This window comes from Barbatula barbatula, assembly GCF_947034865.1.
Source record: "Barbatula barbatula genome assembly, chromosome: 17".
In the NCBI taxonomy this organism is placed as follows: Eukaryota; Metazoa; Chordata; class Actinopteri; order Cypriniformes; family Nemacheilidae; genus Barbatula; species Barbatula barbatula.
In genome coordinates this window covers 6,910,547-6,929,756 of record NC_136780.1, presented here as the reverse complement: position 1 = coordinate 6,929,756, position 19,210 = coordinate 6,910,547, and the positions used below count along the sequence as shown (strand labels likewise).

At 39.3% G+C, this 19,210-nt stretch overlaps 1 protein-coding gene across 5 annotated transcripts; it reads right to left on the bottom strand.

Moving 5' to 3' along the window:
• Nucleotides 1-447: 447 nt before the first annotated feature.
• On the bottom strand, nucleotides 448-18,938 carry atf7a (activating transcription factor 7a; the record flags this gene model as incomplete). Of its 5 annotated transcripts, none has more annotated exons than XM_079479104.1 (13): nucleotides 448-3,661; nucleotides 3,741-3,846; nucleotides 3,979-4,167; nucleotides 4,510-4,659; nucleotides 5,919-6,041; nucleotides 7,355-7,448; nucleotides 7,728-7,885; nucleotides 8,415-8,579; nucleotides 8,763-8,893; nucleotides 9,484-9,580; nucleotides 9,703-9,821; nucleotides 12,461-12,532; nucleotides 18,835-18,938. In XM_079479104.1, the coding sequence occupies 11 exons, from the start codon at nucleotides 9,742-9,744 to the stop codon at nucleotides 3,444-3,446; spliced, it is 1,473 nt and encodes a 490-aa protein (XP_079335230.1). In that variant the 3' UTR covers nucleotides 448-3,443. The 5 variants fall into 5 exon arrangements, with proteins under 5 accessions (XP_079335230.1, XP_079335229.1, XP_079335228.1 ...); XM_079479103.1 differs by having other exon boundaries at nucleotides 9,481-9,580; nucleotides 18,835-18,849; XM_079479102.1 differs by lacking the exon at nucleotides 9,703-9,821.
• Nucleotides 18,939-19,210: the final 272 nt, after the last annotated feature.

The following is a 19,210-nucleotide window of genomic DNA, read 5'->3' as shown; positions in this document are numbered from 1 at the left end:
ACTCATGCGCCCTCCAGCGGCGATACGGCAAAACACGACCGTATTACTGTGCCACAGTCCCACCCTTTATCTTTTTTTCCTAGCAAGAAGTTTGTTTTTATTGTTTGTAAATTATACATTATATAATTGTTTGATTATTGAGCATTATGTTTACGTTATTATGTCATTTATTATCATTTTAACTATGCATGCTATTATATACCCTACCAATAATATTGTATACAATATTTTTTACATATTGAGAGGATCTTATTAGTTACACCCTGTTTAATATCGTATAATATTATAAGCTACAGTCAAAACTTACTAAAACGTAATTTAGCATTTAAAAACAATGAGACACTGGCAGATTAAACTCATTCTTAAGAGTTTTACTATGTGTGAGTTCAACAAGTCGTTTTGTTACTTAAATAAGATCAAAAACATTTGTTTTGTTTTTCTTTTTTTAATCAAACTGCATCACTGTGTTCAGAGTATTCCACTTCAACATGCATGAAAAATAGTAAATATATATGATACATATTAGAAGGACAATCCAAAATGTATCAGTCCAATGTGGAGTGAGGTTATTTCTAGAAAAAGGCCAACACATATAACAACTTTCCACAATAATGTTTTTCTTTAGCCTATAAGATAATCCTATTTAGTTTTGTTCAGTCTGACTATCATAAGGAATCTGTATCTAATTTGACTTGCATGGAAGAATACATTTTTTTTTTTGTGGACCGATAAAGGGATGGTTCACCCAAAAGTCTTTTTTCATTCACCCTAATGCCATTCCAGACCTGTATGATTTTCTTCTGCAAAACACATAAGATATGTTGAAGAATTCATTTCTTAAAATACCTTATTTTGTGTTCTAGTAAGTATAGGTTTGGAACAACATGAGGGTGAATAAATGACCATTTTTATTTTGGGTCTCCTAACCCTTTAAGTTAGTGAAAACAGAATTACTAGTACAACTTTTATATTATCAACTTGATGGGGGGAATGTCGAGACATTCTTATTATTCTTAGAAAATAAAACAATTATTTAGGTACAAATGTTAAACAACAACATAAAGAATGAAAAAGAAAAGTCTACAAATTAATATCTACTTTTCTGTATTACAACACAAATGGGTAAAGATTTATCACAAGAGGCTTTTCTATAGTTCTGGCAGCATTAAACAAAGAAAAAATCTAGACAAAGTGCTAGTGAAAGCTAAAAATTCTCTTTTGCGCTCATTTCAGAACATCAATCCTATATATGGTTATGCTGACAAACTACAGTGCAAGCACATAAAGCATGAAAGCCAGGGTTAACACTGAAACTAGGAGTCATTTGTAAATGATCAGTCAAGTGGTATCTATGGAGTCTTTGATATGTTTACAGACTAAACAGAAAGATGTTTGACGCATGAAAGAGAACCAGAAAATCGCTGAGATCCCAAACAGAAAAATTAAAATCCAAAACATTTTAGTGCATTTGACAGGCCTTTATACATTTTGGACTGACATCATAATGCAGTATTACACACTGCAAATAAAATAAATGAAACAAGACGATTCAAGTCAACATACATTGAGCGACGACAGTACATCTTAGTCCCTTGTTTATATGCTGCCTTACATTTAAAAGTGTCTGCTAGCGTTAAAAAAACATGTGTTCGGTACAGGTAAAGCCATTAAAACAACAGTGGATCCTCTTTGTTCCCTGTAGCCTTTCTAGGTGAATGCAATTACACCTCATTACATCTAGGTGGCAGTATAGAAAATGCTTAAAGAATTTCAAAGACATTATTATTAACACCAGACCTGATGATACAAATATAAAACTATATATTTCCTCATAGATGCCTGAATGGCAGATAACAAGTTGAGTCAATAACACAGTGAGATTCGTCTAGAAAGAGCATTATTTGAGGCACTGATGTGATTCATAAGGCAGTCTTAATCCGAGCTAAACGTTTTATGGATGTGTGGATTAATGATCAAAGAAATAAATAGTTTTAAGGAGTTTCTCAATATAAACTTTAAAGGGACAGTTCACTGAAAAAATATCTTTGTTCTGATGAACACAGACAAATATATTTAGAAGAATGCTTGTAACCAAACCGTTCTTGGCCATCGACTTCCATAGTGGAAAAGATCTTAATACATTTATGTGTTCTGTTGAACACAAAGGAAGACATTTTGAAGAATGTAAGCAAACAGTTCTGAGGCACTTTTGACTACCGTTGTAATTTTTCGTACTATGGTAGTCAATGGTGGCCAAGAACTGTTTGGTTACAAGCATTCTTATAAATATCTGTATCTGTGTTCTTCAGCACAAAGAAAGGATTTGGAAGAACATGAGGGTGAGTAAATAGAGACAGAATTTTCTTTTTTCTGTAAACTGTCCCTTTGACAGGTTATATTGAAAAAGTGGCTGAATGGGGGTACATGTGGACACAGAGGCCCAGGATATTTTTCTGTAAGTGTTTATCTCATGTAAAGCTAGGATTATCTAACTATATGACGAAGCAACTAAGTCTAATTCTACTTTAGGAACCTCAATAATTTGTTGTCAACTTGACCCAAACTTAAAACATTTTAATGTCATCACAAGGAGAGGAAATGACACAACGCTGTGGAGTTGACACTCCATATGCCGTTTTCCACTCCAGAAACAACTATAATTCTTGACCTTTTTAGTCTGTTCTTTGCTGGTTCTGAGTCTGTCGTACACAGTTACAAGAAAACAAAAATATGACTAAACAAACACCAGGATCTATAGTTCGATCTGAATGCAATCTGCCGATACAATACAGTTTACATATGGCAAAAGGTTGCATGCTAACAAGTCAGACTTAGTGTATCAGTCCTTTGTACTGCTATTTTCCATCATACATTACTGTACACCCACACGAGAAGCACACAATCATGCACACATCGATTATAAACGCATATAACAGGTTAAAAATGAGGTACGATTTCAAAGAGAGTCAGATGAGGGGGGTGTCATCTGAAGAACGATAAACCAAAAGAACCAAAGTATATTACAATAAGAACATATACTGAATGCATGTGAATGGATGCACAAGTACACAGTGCAGTGTGTTGCATCCTCTCACTTAATGATGACAAACCAGGTGACGTCTTTATTGCGGCGTGTGTGCATGAGGAAACCTTTAATGACAGGAAGTGCTTTGCAGTCTCACAGCCAGTAGAGGTCAGGGACAATGCGAGCAAATTAAAGCCAAGAAGGGAGTTTAAGGTTATAGAGGATGCAAAAGAGAGCGTGGTTTGGAGTCCGGCCCCCGTAGTCTATGGCAAAGTGAACAACAATCTGTCTCTCTCTTAGTCCCAGTTCATTCCCAGAATGCAGCTCCAGGCCAGAGATGACATGAGAGAGAGCCAGGCTTTGAGCTGCCCCTCTCTCGGGATGCAGAGAGTCCCAGGCAGACTGTTAGATGCCCTCATCATCTGCTGGAAGGGTGGGACTGTGTGGCCATGATGACATGTGACGGCCCTCCGCTCTCCCCCCGTTGGTTGCCCATCCCTGCCAGCACGGACATGGCCACAGCCTCGGCTGCCGCGCGGGAGCTCAAGCCGTTGGGGGTGGGAGCCAAAGAACTGTGCTGAATGACCGGCGCTGGGGAGCCCGTGGGCTCAGATGTTTCTTTAATATGCTCCTCTCCTGAAGGACATGAAGAAATGAAGGTTAGTGACAGCGAGGCGAGTTAAAACAGCATAAGATCATTTACAGCTTGACTCACCCAAGTAGGCGGCTTTCTTCTGCAGGGTGGTGACAGGGCAGTCTTTATGGGCTAAAAGCAGCTGCTTGAGATGAGCGACTTCGTTTCGTAAATGAGACACCTCGTTCTTGATGCCAGAAAGAGAAAAAAGTTCAATTAAAAAGTGAAACGTAGCAGTATCAACACAGCTGTCAAATACTGTACAGCAGACGTAATGCTTTTTATTCGCTTATATGTGAGATCTTAAGATCACACTAACCGACAGTGAGACATTGAAGGAAGTCAGCTCCTCAGCTTTCTTCTCTAGAGAGTTGACCCACACTTTACGCTTCTGTCTGCAACGGGAAGCTGCCGCCCGGTTCCGCTCGAGGAAGCGCTGCCTCCTCTCATCGGGGTCGTCATCCACCGTCCTCCGCCTGCGGCCACCGGTGGGCTGAGCGGGCGACACCTGATCATAGACATTTAGTGCTTAATGCCAAAGCAAAGTGAAAACGCTGCTTAAAGGAAATGTTCACCCAATTCATTTCTGTCATCATTAACTTACCCTCTAGTTATTCTTTCTTCTGCAGAACACAAAAGTCAACATTTTGAAATATGTTGGTAACCAAACAATGGTGGTACCCATTCACTTCAATTGTATAGACACAAACCCAATGCAAGTCAATGGGTACCGCCATTGTTCGGTTTCCATTCTTCAAAATCTTTTGTGTTCTGCAGAAGAAAGAAATGACCTTTGTGGCTTTATTACTCTATGTACACATGTAGTGTCTAGCATCTGTATACAATCTACCTGTGGCTGGGCTGGGGATGGGGCATCTGGATGCTGGACCAGCAGCTGGCTTTGCTCCATCCTTTGAGGCGCCATCGCACTGGAACCCATCGCTACACCAATACAACCGTGAGCTGTAGGCATCTGCTGAGATAGTGCTGCCTTCAGCCTCTGTAAATAAAAACAAACTTATCAGCTCTGTTCTTAAACCCAGTAAGTCACCTCGATAGGTATCATTTAAGGCATCGTTAGCACCTGTTCCAAAAGATTCTGTCTGTTAAGATACCTTGTTTTTTTTTAATGTAAAGGCCCAGTGTATGACATTGAAGCCCAGTGTAGAAGCATCTGGCCGTGAGGTTGGGAATTGCAACCAACGGCTCACTCCACCCCTCCCCTTCCCTTCTGAAACACTATGGGGGCTCTCACAGTACTAAGATGTCGTCATGTTTTCCCTTCTTTGCTGAAGGAGATAACTTATTTACAAAACGCGCTCTGTAAAGCAGTTTGAACACCAAAACAACATGGTAAATTGATAACCTGCAGTGTATGTAAATAGAAACTTACATTTCTAACTTACATTTACATTTAGTCATTTAGCAGATGCTTTTATCCAAAGCGACTTACAGATGAGGAACATTGGAAGCAATTATAACAACATAAGTGCATAAGTGCATCAAAACTAGTCCATTAAAGCCTAGCACAGTATACAAAGCTAAGAATAGTGAGGTTAGTACAAATTATTATTATTTTAATTTAAATAAAGCATAATGCTAAAGTCTTTATATAAATATAGTTATGTATATTATATTGCATTATTGTCAATAGATCCTCCAAAAAACTACACACTGGACCTTTAAGGATGCATCTCATGTATCTTAAGTAAGGGCAATCCCATAATTCATGACAATGACCTCAATGGAAATATCTAATTTACGATGGCGAAGCATGAAAAATAACTTGAAACTGTTAACAACAGTAAGTCAGAATGCTGAAATGGAAAGCAGAAGCCCATGTATGCCATAGTCAGCGATGCAGCTTGTTATTTATCGCAGTGGAGCAATTGTGTTGATGTAGCACAAGATGGTATTCTAGCACATTATAACCCAGCTGTTAAAACCACAACTCTCAAACCCAATCCAAAACGTTCATGTAGAAACTGAACTGTGTCATAACACTTCAGGCAGTGAAAGATAGAACCACATGATTATAAGAAAATCAACACACGTCAGCTTCTGCATTTGACGTTTTAAAAAAATTCCCATGATATTACAGCCTGACAAGCGAGCAGTTCTGTTTAAGCAACTGTGTATTTGTTGTGAAAACTATCACCCATGTAGGAGCAATGTAAAAAAAAAGCAGAGAGTTCCTTGTTCTTTCAAGCATTTTTTGAACAGTCCAGTCTGTATGGAGAAGAAAAGATTTCCACTCACCATCTTGGCCTCATTGTGAGGGTTATATCCAGATGGGGAAGACGATCCGCTGCTGCTGCTGCCCCCTAGTGGTGGGCCGGGGATTCCTGGAATGTTGGGCACCATACAAAGAGGTCTTGCCAGCTACACCACGCAGAGAAATATAAAACATAGGACTGACTCGACTAGTTTATGAATGACTCCACAGATCTTTTATCAGGTAATGTCATAAACTATTTTAATACACATTCATGTTTAAACATGATCTCAAGAGATGGAGAAGTCCTGATTGAAGAGGGCAATGAGTTCCTTGGAGCCATACAATAAAAAAGACCTTCCTCCTATAGTTTTAGGTTTACAATGGGGCTGAACGAGCATCAGCAGAACGAACAGACCATGCAGGTGTTGATAGTGTGACCACGTTACAATTGTACTCTGGTGCCAGCCCATATACTGCTTTAGAAGTTAGGACAATAACCTTAAAATCAATCCGAGATCGTACTTGAAGCCAATGTAATTTAGAAAGCACTGGAGTAATGTGTTCTCGTGAAGACGTGTAAGTCAGTACACGAGCAGCAGAGTTTTGTATGTATTCCAACCTTTTTATCGAATGAGCTGGTAAGCCTGAAAAAAGTGAGTTGCAATAATCAAGCATAGATGTTATAAAGGCGTGGATAAGCCTTTCAGCATAGATAGAAAGGGCTGTATGCGTGCAATATTCCATAGATGATAAAAAGCTACTTTTGTAATATGTTTCAAGTGGGCATTAAAACTCAACTGTGCGTCAAAATTAACACCCAGGTTCCGCACCTGCTCATAAGGGGAGATCAAGCTTTCATCCACTATAAGTGCAATTGTGTTACATTTATTAGCGGAGGCTGGAGTGCCAATCAGTAATAAGAAAATTCTGTCTAATCCAGGCCTTAAGTTCCACTAAACAAGCAGATAAAGCGTCAAGAGCAAGAGCAACATCAGGTTGAGTACTAATATAAATCTGGGTATCATCTGCATAGCAGTGAAAACCCAGACCATACTTTCTAATAATTTGTCCAAGAGGCAGCATATAAATACTAAAAAGAATAGGACCCAGTACTGAGGCCTGAGGTACACCCTGTTTTAGGGGAAAAGTCTGGGATCTTTTTGAACCAAAATAAACAAATTGAGTACGTTCTTAAAGGCATTCTGGTGGGTTATTTAATGAGTGCAAGTATCTGTTTATATTTTTACACCAAATTTAAGTAAAACAAGTTGATTTTATGATCTCATGTAAACACAGTATCTTTGAATTTTGGGGGTTTCATAATAATGTAAATTTTTGAGAGTTTTGTTATTGTCTACAAATGCACCTGCGGAGATAATGAATATGCTTAGGATGCATATGATGAAAAACACCTTTTCTGAAAAAAAGCTATTAATGTAAAATGCAAAAGCCTAGAAAAGGCTTATGTAAGACATACAGATATCACAGAAGGCATCTGCATAGGTCCTGGAAGAACAGGAACAGTCTGACCATTAGGAAGCATCATCATTGGGTACAGCCCAGTGGGAGACCTAAAGGAGAAATTTCCAGAAATGCATATGCAATTACCACAAAAGCAATGCAAATGAAGCCAAACCTATTTTCATCCTGTTTAGTGTCTCACCAAGCTTTCTAAGAATAACAAGCATGGCAAGATAAATAAGATAACTGACTAGTTTCCTAAACGTCCTACCCCATACATATATCTACACGGTGAATCATATGGTAATGAGTCACAGAGAAAAAAATATCCCATTTAAGACTGGTTGGAACTACTGCTTTTTATTGCTGCTCAGCTGATGTTCTCTTACCCCAGCGTGCGGTTGGATGGTGGGGTATGTGTGATCACGGAGGTAGGGGAAGGCATGGTGGGATGCAGACCGTCATAGCCCAGGTGCAGGGGGAGGGAACCTGGACGCACAATGGCGTGGGTGGGAGCTGAGCTGATGGCAGGTCTCAGGGGTGAACCCTGTAAAGATGATGAGACTGCTAAGAACAAACTGAAAAGCAATACACTTACTGCATCCACAGTTCAGTCCAAACGAGACGTCATGCAGTGATAATTGTTTGTTTAATGACTCAACACATCTTGTTCAGGCATTTCCAAACACACAGTTAGGTGTAATGTATAATGACAGTCTCCTACCATCTAATGGCCACTTGAATGCCAAATATGTGCCAGCTTAGTTTCTAGCAGTGTTGGCTTCCTGCATGTTACTTACATTACTGTGATGTTACTTTGATCAATTAGAAAATAAAACATAAACGAAATAAAAAATAAATTGTTTTCTTACTAAAATGTCTTATTTTACAAAAACGACTTTTTACTTTTATTTCAATTTTTTTATGTCAGTTTTACTTTTAAATATATATTTGATTTGTTATAAATATTTGTTATTTCAACCCTCAAATGGTTATAACCTTTAAACATTAATAAATAAAATATTAAAATAATGCACAGGTCGCATTAGTTTTTTTGCACATTTTTGCACTCTTACCTTTCCTCGTCCCATGGGCTCTCTGCTGCTATCTGACATGCTTGAGATTGAGTCAGGGCTGGTAGGCGGAGTAGAGTCCACCTCCACAGGGTCCTCCTCTTTTACTTTAACATCCGAGGGCGTCTGCAAGCTCATGTCCAGCGCTCCTGAATGAGGAGCAGGCAACTACATAGAAAGATTGAGACATATTCAGAGAGAGGGAGAAACGAAGCAACGTTATACTTGAGAGCAGATGAAGAACTCCACAATTCATAAATCTGAGTTCTGGCAGCAGGCGGCCTTAGATTGTCATGCCTGAAGCATGTTGTGCTGAATGTCTGAAACCCTCCACCCAGTCCCACAGCTCACCAGGTTCTTGGCCCTCTTGTCTTCGTCTTCTTGGGCCTTGGGGAACTCCTGCTCGAACGAGCTGGCCAGCTCATTGAACAGGCCAACCTCTTCACAGTTTTTCAGGAAACGGGTGGGAGTCGGCGTCTGGTCTGGGGTAGAGAGCGAGAAACAGAGAGATCTCATTGTTTCCTCATATTAGACGGCCTCAAGGACAACTCAGATGCACGGTGAAGTGGGTGCGCATGCTGGCCTAATAAGCTGACCCGATATCTGTTTGCGATTTGCTGTGATGACTCTGGGAGAGTTTATGGCTGTTCATTATGTTATAACATTTGTGTGTTTTCCCAAGGGTTTAATGTGACAAAAACATTTAAATATTTCCCCTCGAAATTACGGGTCTACATGCACTTTGTTGCTATAAAGTAATGATATCAAATTACTTTGTTAAATCTCGGTGTCTGTTTTGTCAGAGCCATTGAAATAGCATTCCAGGTTTCCATTACCATCACAAAAACAGGGACACAGAAAAAATTCTGAATGTCTTATTTCATTTAAGCACATCATCGCAGCACCAAATAAAAAGTAACTCAAATGGTTTCAGGTTTTATGCTGTTATGCACATTCTTTGATTTACTTGAAAAAAAATTTTCATTGGTTTCCAATTGGTGGTATGACCCTTGGTTAATTTGTGAAGAAAATCTATAAAATACACTACATCATATGGTCTGGGTAACACTACCTGCGATGATGACGGAGTCGGTCCTGGGGGGTCCGAATTTTAGCGTCATTTCATGTTTGTGTTTGTGAACAGCCAGGTGGTCCTCATTAGTAAACCTCTACAAAAGAGACAGACAAACAGATGGATTACCAGACAAATCTTACCAGAAGTAGAGAGCCATGCATTCCAAGACCTCAGGGCAGAAACATTTCCAAAGGAAAAAGAGGGAGTGGTATTCACAAGATTTGTCTTTGGGAGAATGTAGGCCAGAGAGATGTTCATAATGAACTATCGGCTTTCATTGAACCTCTGCACTGCTCACCGTCTTCATTGCAGAATGTAGCTATACATCACCAGCCCTTTGCACATGACAAAAACATACAGTAGAGACAGTTATCTGTTTCACAACGGACCCTTGTGCCCTTTTATAGCCTTAAAATGTACAAACAAACTTCCAGTGAACTTTCGTATCTATGCGGCTTAATGTAGAAATGCTGATGAAGCATTATACGATAAGTACTCTGTACTTCCGCATTAGCTGCATAATAAACACAAACGTATTGTAAAATGGGCTTTCATGATGCTACATTGTAATGTATTGTGCAGTTTAGCACCAAAACCCGAGCCAAACTTCACAGATGCGCTGCATTAGCATTTCTTTAAACAGGCAATCTGCTTTTCTATTTACTATTGAAATCGTACAGCTGAAACAGCTGTGGTAAAACCATGCACCTCACATAAATTACTAATATTTAGCAACGTACTGTTAAAGACAATTGTGGAATAACACGCATAAAATTTCCCCTCTTTTTTTTCCCTAAATGACGAATTTGACATACAGTGTCAATTACTGTAATTTGATAACACATACACCACATAAAAATGTGTAAAACCTTGTAAATGAGGAAATGAACTATTATCTGAAGCAGATGCATCATTTTAAAGCTTTATTTTTTCCTCTTTCGCAGTGGATTTCATGACTCAAACTGTGTTTTTTATCCCATTGGGCTGGACTCTTCCTAGTCTACTTCAGCCTATTTCTGGCTCCATGTCACGGTTACAGTTCGGCCATGACAGCGCAAAGTGGAAACACAGTAAAGTGTCGGAGGCTTATTTTTAGACATGCCACCATCACCAATACAACAACTGCTTGGCTTAAAGACTCGTCTCTATAGACTTCAATAAGTTACGATGGCAATGGCAACAGTGCTTCATTGCAAACTTAATAACTTGCTTGGCAGACAGACTGCTTTGGCGCCCGTTAATACTTTGATTTGATTTAACATTTAGTAATCGTTCTGTAGCTCAAGCAGGGTCATGGGGGTGCAATACCTGATAACACTCCTGCACCTTAAATTGCTATTCATAAAATCATCTGCAATATAAAAATGTATTGTTACCATAACAATATAAAATATTATCTCTTAAAGCTGCAATCTGCAAAACACTGGAAAATTATAGTTTCTTTGTGTTAGAAACGAGCTACAATACAGAGGAAATTGGTGCACGATATCAGATTCAAAGACCTTACAATCGAAGTACACTAAAAGGTGTTCATTTACCCTGCTTTAAGAAGCACCAGCTCATTTTCCTCCGGCGTGTTATTTTTCAATAATGGCTCAACAAAACAGTGCAGTCACGTGAAAATTCAGTGGCAAAACAATCTCAAACCCCTATGGACCTGAACGTGACGCAAACGGCACCTGCTCGACAACAAAAGAACAATACCTTTACTACAGATGTGCACAACTTGATCTCCATCTCAACCAAACTCTTTTAACCATTATGTGGTCAATGGATGTTGCTTACAGTGTGACATGGCAACTGGATATGCCTTGGTTACCCCTTTCAATATACAAATATATATTTTTTTATACTTTATAATGTTCAAGCAAAAATTGTCTTCAACCAACTGAAAGATTTAAAATTTCATCAGGATCAGCACAGGATAAATATGAGATTTGAGTTGTCAATTGAGGCATCAAAAATGCTTACTTGCTTAAGTGTGTTTAAATCCTTAACCTTATTTATGAACAATAAAAACTTACTTTACCAAACCCAACTTAAGTAATTTGCATTTACGTAGACAACAAGGAATTATTTCACCCAGAGTCTGGCTCAGGTCTGGGTTAAAAGAAGTAAACAGTCTCCGTCCCTGTGGCTTTAAAGAAAGAAACATCTGCAACTAGCATAAATTATTAATCAAGTTCATGTTGTTTTCAATCCTCAAGTCCATCCCGCCAACGGCATGTTAAACACTCACTCTTGTGTCCGCATCGGAAGGTGCAAGATGTCACTGTCAAATTGGTGCATCTCGGCCCATGCTATATTCTACATAACCGTGGAATAAAACATTCCCATCAAAACCGCGTAGGATGGGTCTCAATCACTTCCTCTTTCACTTTTCAGTGCCCTCATAACAACGCATGCCAAACTATGTAAATTCTTGCACTGCAAAAAAAAAATGTCTTGTTTTTCTGAGACATTTGCAATCATGTTTCAAATGTATTTGAGAAAATATTTTTTGTATTAGGAATCGAAACTATTGAACAAAATACAATACAGATTAGAAAAAGGATTTTTTTGCAGCCTAGTCTTGACCTACTTCACCTGCACGTCTGACGTACCTCTTAATAAGCATCGATCATAGCATCTGCATGGACTTTGACTCAAACAGGACAAGTTTAGGCGATAACCGAATTGCGATTACTCATTGGCCGAGTCTGTGAGGAGGAGACGTTAGCACAGTTTCACAATTGCACTATCATCTCCATCAGTGTGGCTTTAGCCTGCGGTGACAAAAACAACACGTTTACAGAGCGGTGCACAAGTGGCCTGCAGGCAGCTGGTGCGCCTCACTTCACACAACCTGACAGAAGCGTTGCCACTGTATGGGCGAGAGGAACAAGCCTGCCGTCTTCAATAACCAGAGGAGAATGCCCTCTGAACCGAAGCACACCCATACCTGAAACCCAAGACAAACAGAAAGTAAACTTACCTGCCCACAGCCAGAAGCGTTGCACACAAAAGGTTTTTCGTCCCCCATCTTTGCAAAGACTTTGCAATGTAACTGTGAAAGAGAAGACAAGAACATTTTTAACGTTTTAAGCAAGACAAAACCGACACAGAGAGATGAGACTAGTTGTATCCCCGCTCAGCACAGGAAGCGATGGATGTTTAAAAATAACGTGAAAAAACACCCATGTTAGCAAAGCAACTACAAGTTTCCCTGGTGATACTTCCTTCACACTGGGGGCCAGTTCGGGGCACCAATGACATGCAGTTTACAGACGAGCGGCCATTCAGGATTTGCTCGAAGCAAAGCAATTCCTCTTTCCGGCCCCTCCTCGGTTTTTCATTGTAGTCCTTTTGACACCATCTCCAAAGCTCTTCTCCAACATCTCCTGTGCTACTCTACACCTCTGTCTGACTCCGTTCCTCCAGTCACTCTTTGAACTCCTCCACCCGATTCTCAAGCTCAAATATCAGCAATTTACACTACCAGACTCTTATCACTTTTCAAAGGAACTCAAGCCCTCCACACCAACATCAAAAGGTTGTGATGGTACTGCTGTGATGGTATTTTGCTAATCGCCAGGAACGGTGGGATAAGATTGATTGAGTTCGTCATGATGGTACGCAACAGAGCACGTCAAGAACGTAATGAGAGTAAGAGAAGAATGCAGAGTAATAATAGTAGTTCTGGGCAGACGTTTTGGGAATGAGACACACTGATCCGGAGGAATGGCATGCGTGAGCATCAGCTTGTTATAGACACTCCCTCTTTTCCGATTAGTTGGAGCACTAAAGTTATTCCAGACGAACTGCCAAGATCGTCCACACAAACAAACACATGCACAACATTACTCAGATACAGATAAAACAAAAGGTTATTAGGAGGGCTTCTGATGTTCATAATAAACCATGGACACCCAATGTGTTTGTGGCTTTTCCCACACGGTTTTTGCTAAATTAACATGAGGAAAAATAACATTTAATCAATTCATTTACATGCACCAATTATCAAAATGATAATAACGTTTTGAAGTAATAAAGTGTAGTCATAAGTTGTGTAGTCATCAAGTAACCTTTACCCAGATCAATCGGGCTGTCAATTTGATGTATTCTACAGGGATAATGCAATTCAACGTAATACATTCGAAATAAAATTGTGATTTATGAAAAAGAAATGTGTTTAATCATTTATACATGTGTAATATTTAAAAGGGGTCTTTAACTAGTTTGGCTGTGTAAATTGAAGGGATAGTTCACCTACATGTCATTCCATTCAAACCTGTTTGACTTTCTTCTGCAGAAGCCAAAAGAGGATATTTTAGAAAGCTGATAACCGAAAAACACTGACCCCCATTGTAAAGATACTGAGAACAAATTTCTCAAAATATTTTCTTTTGTAATCCATAGAAGAAAGAGTCGTATAGCCTACAGATTATGAATGACATGAGTGAATAAATGATGACAACATTTTAGTTTTTTCTGGGTGAACCATCCCTTTAATTTTGTATCTGTGCCCAGCACAGTTCAATCTACATAAACTTCACTAGTCTGAAATATTGGAAAAGTAACATGTTCGTTCATTCAATTTAAATGAATAGGAGGAGTTGAGAGCATTACATTTTTATCTCTCCTCACCAGCCCGCGATGATGTGTGATGAATAACACAATTACCAATCTACCCATTAAAACAAACCACACTTCTTTATTTATTTTTACTGCAGGAATTTATATGAATGATTCTTGGCTTTGTAAAACGAAAAACTTGAAAAAAAAAACGGTTTACAGTGACGACCTGGCAGGCTTAGACTTTTCAATTCTATACAACATACAGAAAGCTTTACTCTTAACAAGGAGAGCCAATCTCAAGATGGCGATGTAGAGTCTCAGCATTAAATGCTTATGTCTGTAGCTCCGAATTGCAATTGTGTTTATGTGTCCCGTGACGCGCAGTTATGAGCTGAAATTAGCAGCCCCTGCCAACGTTCCTGCCCTGTTTTCCATGAAGAAAATTACTGCATCTTGTTTGCCCCTGAAAGTCCCTTCCCTCACGGCTGAGATCAAAGTGACATCCAAGCCAAGCAGTTTGATTCCTTGCAGACCTCACACACTCAACATGCAGGCCAACAGTTTGGTGCCAGAGGTCTCAGATTGGCTGCAATGTACACGGTCAGTTTGGTTAGAGAAATGCAAAGAGACCTTAAACAAATGAGTAGCAGCACAGGCTCATTATACCCTCGGTGAAGTACTCGCCTCTCAGAAAGACTCAACTAGGTATGTGGCCTCACAGAATTTCCCAGCACACAAGAAATAAACAATAAAACAGCCGAGATTGGCCCAACGGCCTCCATGTGTGCTAGATAACGCTGACCATCCAAAATTAAAATAGAGCCAGGATGGATTATTCAGGTTGGATTAGTCTGGTATAATAAAATGCTTCCTGTTATTTTTTATCAGAGAAAACTTGAAGTCTGTAGTAAATGTACCTCTGCTTTGGTTGACCTGTTAAAAACAGGCATCTCACACGTTTTGGCCAAATAATTTCCATGACTTTTCCATTTCTATTTGCATTCAATCATTTATCAGAGGCTTTTATCCAAAGCGACATACAAATGTTGGGAAAGTAATTCTGTACAAAAGCAAACAACATAAGCTGGACAGTAAAATACCAAATCAAACCATATTGTACCATAGTAATTCATGAGTACATTTAAAGGGATACTCTATGCAAAAAAATGTATTCTGTCATGAATTACAACCCCTCTAGTTATTCCAAACATGTATAAATGTGTTTGTTCGGTTGAACACAAAGAGAGATATTTTGGAATAATGTTAGCAACTAACAGTTCTGAAGCACCATTGACTGACATAGTAGGGGGGATATTATTAATTATAAAAAAATGTCGGTTCTGTTGCACACAAAAGAAGATATTTTGAGGCATGTAGGAAACAAACAGTTCTGTGGCACTTTTGACTACCATGTATATTGTTCCTACTATGGCAGTCAATGGTGCTTCTGAAACTCTTGTTTGCTAACATTATTACAAAATATCTCTATTTGTGTTCAATGTTTGGAACAACTAGAGGGTGAGTAATTCATGACAGACTTTTTGCGTGTAGTATCCCTTTAAAGGATTCTGCTGTGTGTAATATTTAGCAGTAGCTATTGACAGGAATGTTATATAATATACATAACTATGTCTTCAGAAGTGAATAAAGACCTTACAAAATAAAGTGTTATGTTTTTATTACCTGAGAATTACGTATTTCTATCTACATACACCTCGGGTCCTCTTGCATGGAATATACCATGTTGTTTCTACAGTAACCCTAAACGGCCAAACTGCTCTACAGGGCGTGTTTCGTAAATACGTTATCTCATCTGGCAAAGAAATAAAAACGTGATAACATCTTAGTTCTGTGAGTGCCACCGTATTGCTTCGAAAGGGAGAGGGAGAGCCGTTGGTTGGAATTCACAAGCTCATCGCTAGATGCTGCTAGCTTAAATCTCCACATCGCATTTTTTTCAAGTATGCACGACGCCTGTGCAATATATGCATTCTGCATCTCATTCCGATTCCTCCTGATCAATTGGGTCGTATTGGTCAGAAAAGGCGACATCCTGCTGTTACTTTGGATTTCTCCTACTCAGCAGGTGGATGGTGCGGCGAAGGCCAGCTATAATCAGCCTCAGACGTACACTGTTTGATGCCGTCTGCTAGGAAACTGACTAAACAAACCATATTAATAGCTCCAGCTGGAGCCAAGAATGAGGAATCTAGAGCACAGGCTTCCAGAGCGTAAGGAAGACCCCACATATACAGACAGAGTGGCAGAAAGGGGGGCAGGGAAGAATGGAACGAATGGCTCTGGAGAGTGTTCGGTAGCCCGCAGGTAAAGGCCAAAAGTTCTGTGTCCCGAACATGTTGGGGGCAAGCGATCTAGGGTGCAGGGTGTGTACTATGGCCAATTCGGATTTCTGTAACCTTTGTGAACCTGAGCTTCGGAAAATGGAACAAATGAAACTCTATATCTATGTCTACATGACTGCAGTGTGCCCGCCGCTAAATCCATGGTGAGGAAATACACAATGCAGCCCATTGCAATCCCCTGGGTTTGTATTCCGCTATAAACAATGTGATCGTGAAGTCCGCTCTGTGAAAGAGACTTTTCTCTTATATCATTTTGTTCTACCGCTATGACAATGATAGACACAAGCCAAGGAAGAAAAACGGACACAAAATCTCCACACCTGCATACAGTAAAAAATCGGATCCGGTTGTATTATAACAAACAATGCCTTGCGTATATACAGTAAATTATACGCATTGTAACATAGTCTGAAAGAGCTACTAATCAAGTTCAGATAGACACTGAACTTAACTGTGGCGAATTCTGCTGCTTTTCTTAACATAAGAACATGTAAATGATGTCAAATGCAAACAAATATGTAACCAAATGCCAAAAAGCAATATGTCATTATTTAATTCATCAAAGCATACCACTCCTCATATATATTACTCCCCAGGTCTTGAGAGCCCCTTCAGTACAGGGCAGGCACACCTTTTTTAAGCAGAGCAAATGTTGAAAAACACAGGTGTGCATAACTGTGTCTGTTATTTGCTTTGCTGCTGTACTCTATTGCTGCATCTGGTCAACCATCCTCGCATGCCGTCAATAACACTACTACCAGGAAAATGTACGTAATCCTTTATTCACGGTTATGACTTTTGATCATCGAGAACGGTTTAACAAATTACGTAGCGTGCTGTTGGTAGCATACACGTTAAAGAGCTCAAAATGGGAAGCTACGTTTCTTCCTGTAAAAATTAATTGAGCACATTGAGAAACATTTTGACTGCGGTTTTAGAATTGTAAGATGCCTCATTGCAGAGGTGAAGGCGATAAGCAACGCTGCAAGCTCTCATTAGTCAAGTTGTTGTAAAGCAATTACTGTAAAAGCTGCGAAAACACTCACTAGTGCACATGCAAATATGTCTACTGAAAGGATGATGTATTACATGAGGACATCCAATAATTCGAAGAGTAACATTACAGGAATTCAACAAATGCCATGTCAAGATGACCTACATCTACAATTACAGGACCTCAAATCTACAGATGGTGTTTACACGGCCCGAAATGAGACATTCACACGCGCAGATGAAATGAAAGTTGATTGTTTTAAGATGTTTTAGGGAGTGTCTTTTTACAACAGATACATGCAATGCTGTGAAGCACTCTTTTTGTTATTTTCATGGGATAAAAAGACATATTGTTCAACAGGTGCCTGTTTTATTTGTAAACAAACAAGCTGCGTGGGTGTTTTTTGTGTTGTGAAATAACCTGACAATTATTGGCAAAACATTTACGGAAAAAAAACGGCCCTATAAAACTGTAATTACAACAATTACTTCAAAACTCAGTCAGTCAAAAATATGAAGAGGAGTTTAACCGTATAATCGTATTATCGTTCAGTTCCTGAACACGAATGTATGTCTACAAGTAACAAAAAGTCACAACACTGTAGGAAATGTTCTTAAAGCACATCAACAACCAGAACTGCCAAGTTTTGGTTTTAAATATACTTCCCCGACACTTTAGTGTGCAATTTCAACCTTGTGTGTTTCACTGCCGCAACACACAAACAATTATTTACATAGTTAGTTTCCTCGCCGAAAATAAATAGGGCTAACTATTTAGCAAACCGATGCTAACTTGATGTCTTGCGAACATGGCAACTTTAAAACCAGCCTTTTCCCGCATGTGCCCGCCCTGGCTTTATGGTGATTGGTCGTATCCATGTCAGTCAAACATATATATCGACTGTTTCGCTACAATACGCGTCAATCATAATTATTAGTCGCGCTTCATTGGTGGACGGAAATCCCACTCAAAAATGGAATTCACGGACTTCCAACTCACAGGCCGCTCATACTCCCACCGTTAGAAAAAAAGTATGCACATAGTACTTTGGAACAAATAAACTACGTCTGTGATGTCTGATATACTGATTTACGTCACAAAAAAGTATTTATTGATAACAAGTCGTACGGTATAGAAATCACAGCGGGATTGCGTTTCATGACGGCGTCATGACACTCTTCCTAAAATTTCAGTCCTCGCTTGTCAAGAGCCTAAATTAAATCTGAACGAGCAACACTGTCTTCCCTCAAAGCGCAGACTTCGCTGGTAACGTTAGCACATTGCCCATCTGACAGCTTACCAGTCGCCTCGTAAAAGTTACTCTCGACCACACAATCCTTTTTATCGGATATAAATAACAATTGAACATTGTTTTATACACAGGCAACCATCGATTCCAGATTTTTGACAGAAGAAGAATGTTTACAAACTTACCACAGCGCCCCTCTATCCCACTCTCTCTCTCGCTCGCTCACTCTCCTCTCTTGGAATCCGACACGCCCCTCCCCGTGAAACATCGCGAGATGTTGACGTCAGACGAATCACTGAAAGCTCACCTGGGATATGTACGGATTCTGAAGGTATGAAATTGCTCTGAACGTTCTCAAAAAGTGCCATTAAGTAAAACTTCGTATTCATAGCGAGGACAAAATGTTTATTTTCAAGACGAAATATGTGAGTTTTTTCTCATCTCACTTGAAATGTTTCCTATCTTAAAAGGCATAATAAAAAGTCCTCAAACTATTTTTTTCCCTCCTTGGCATGGCTTTTTCCATATCATCTAAGCCTATATATCTGTATATATATATAT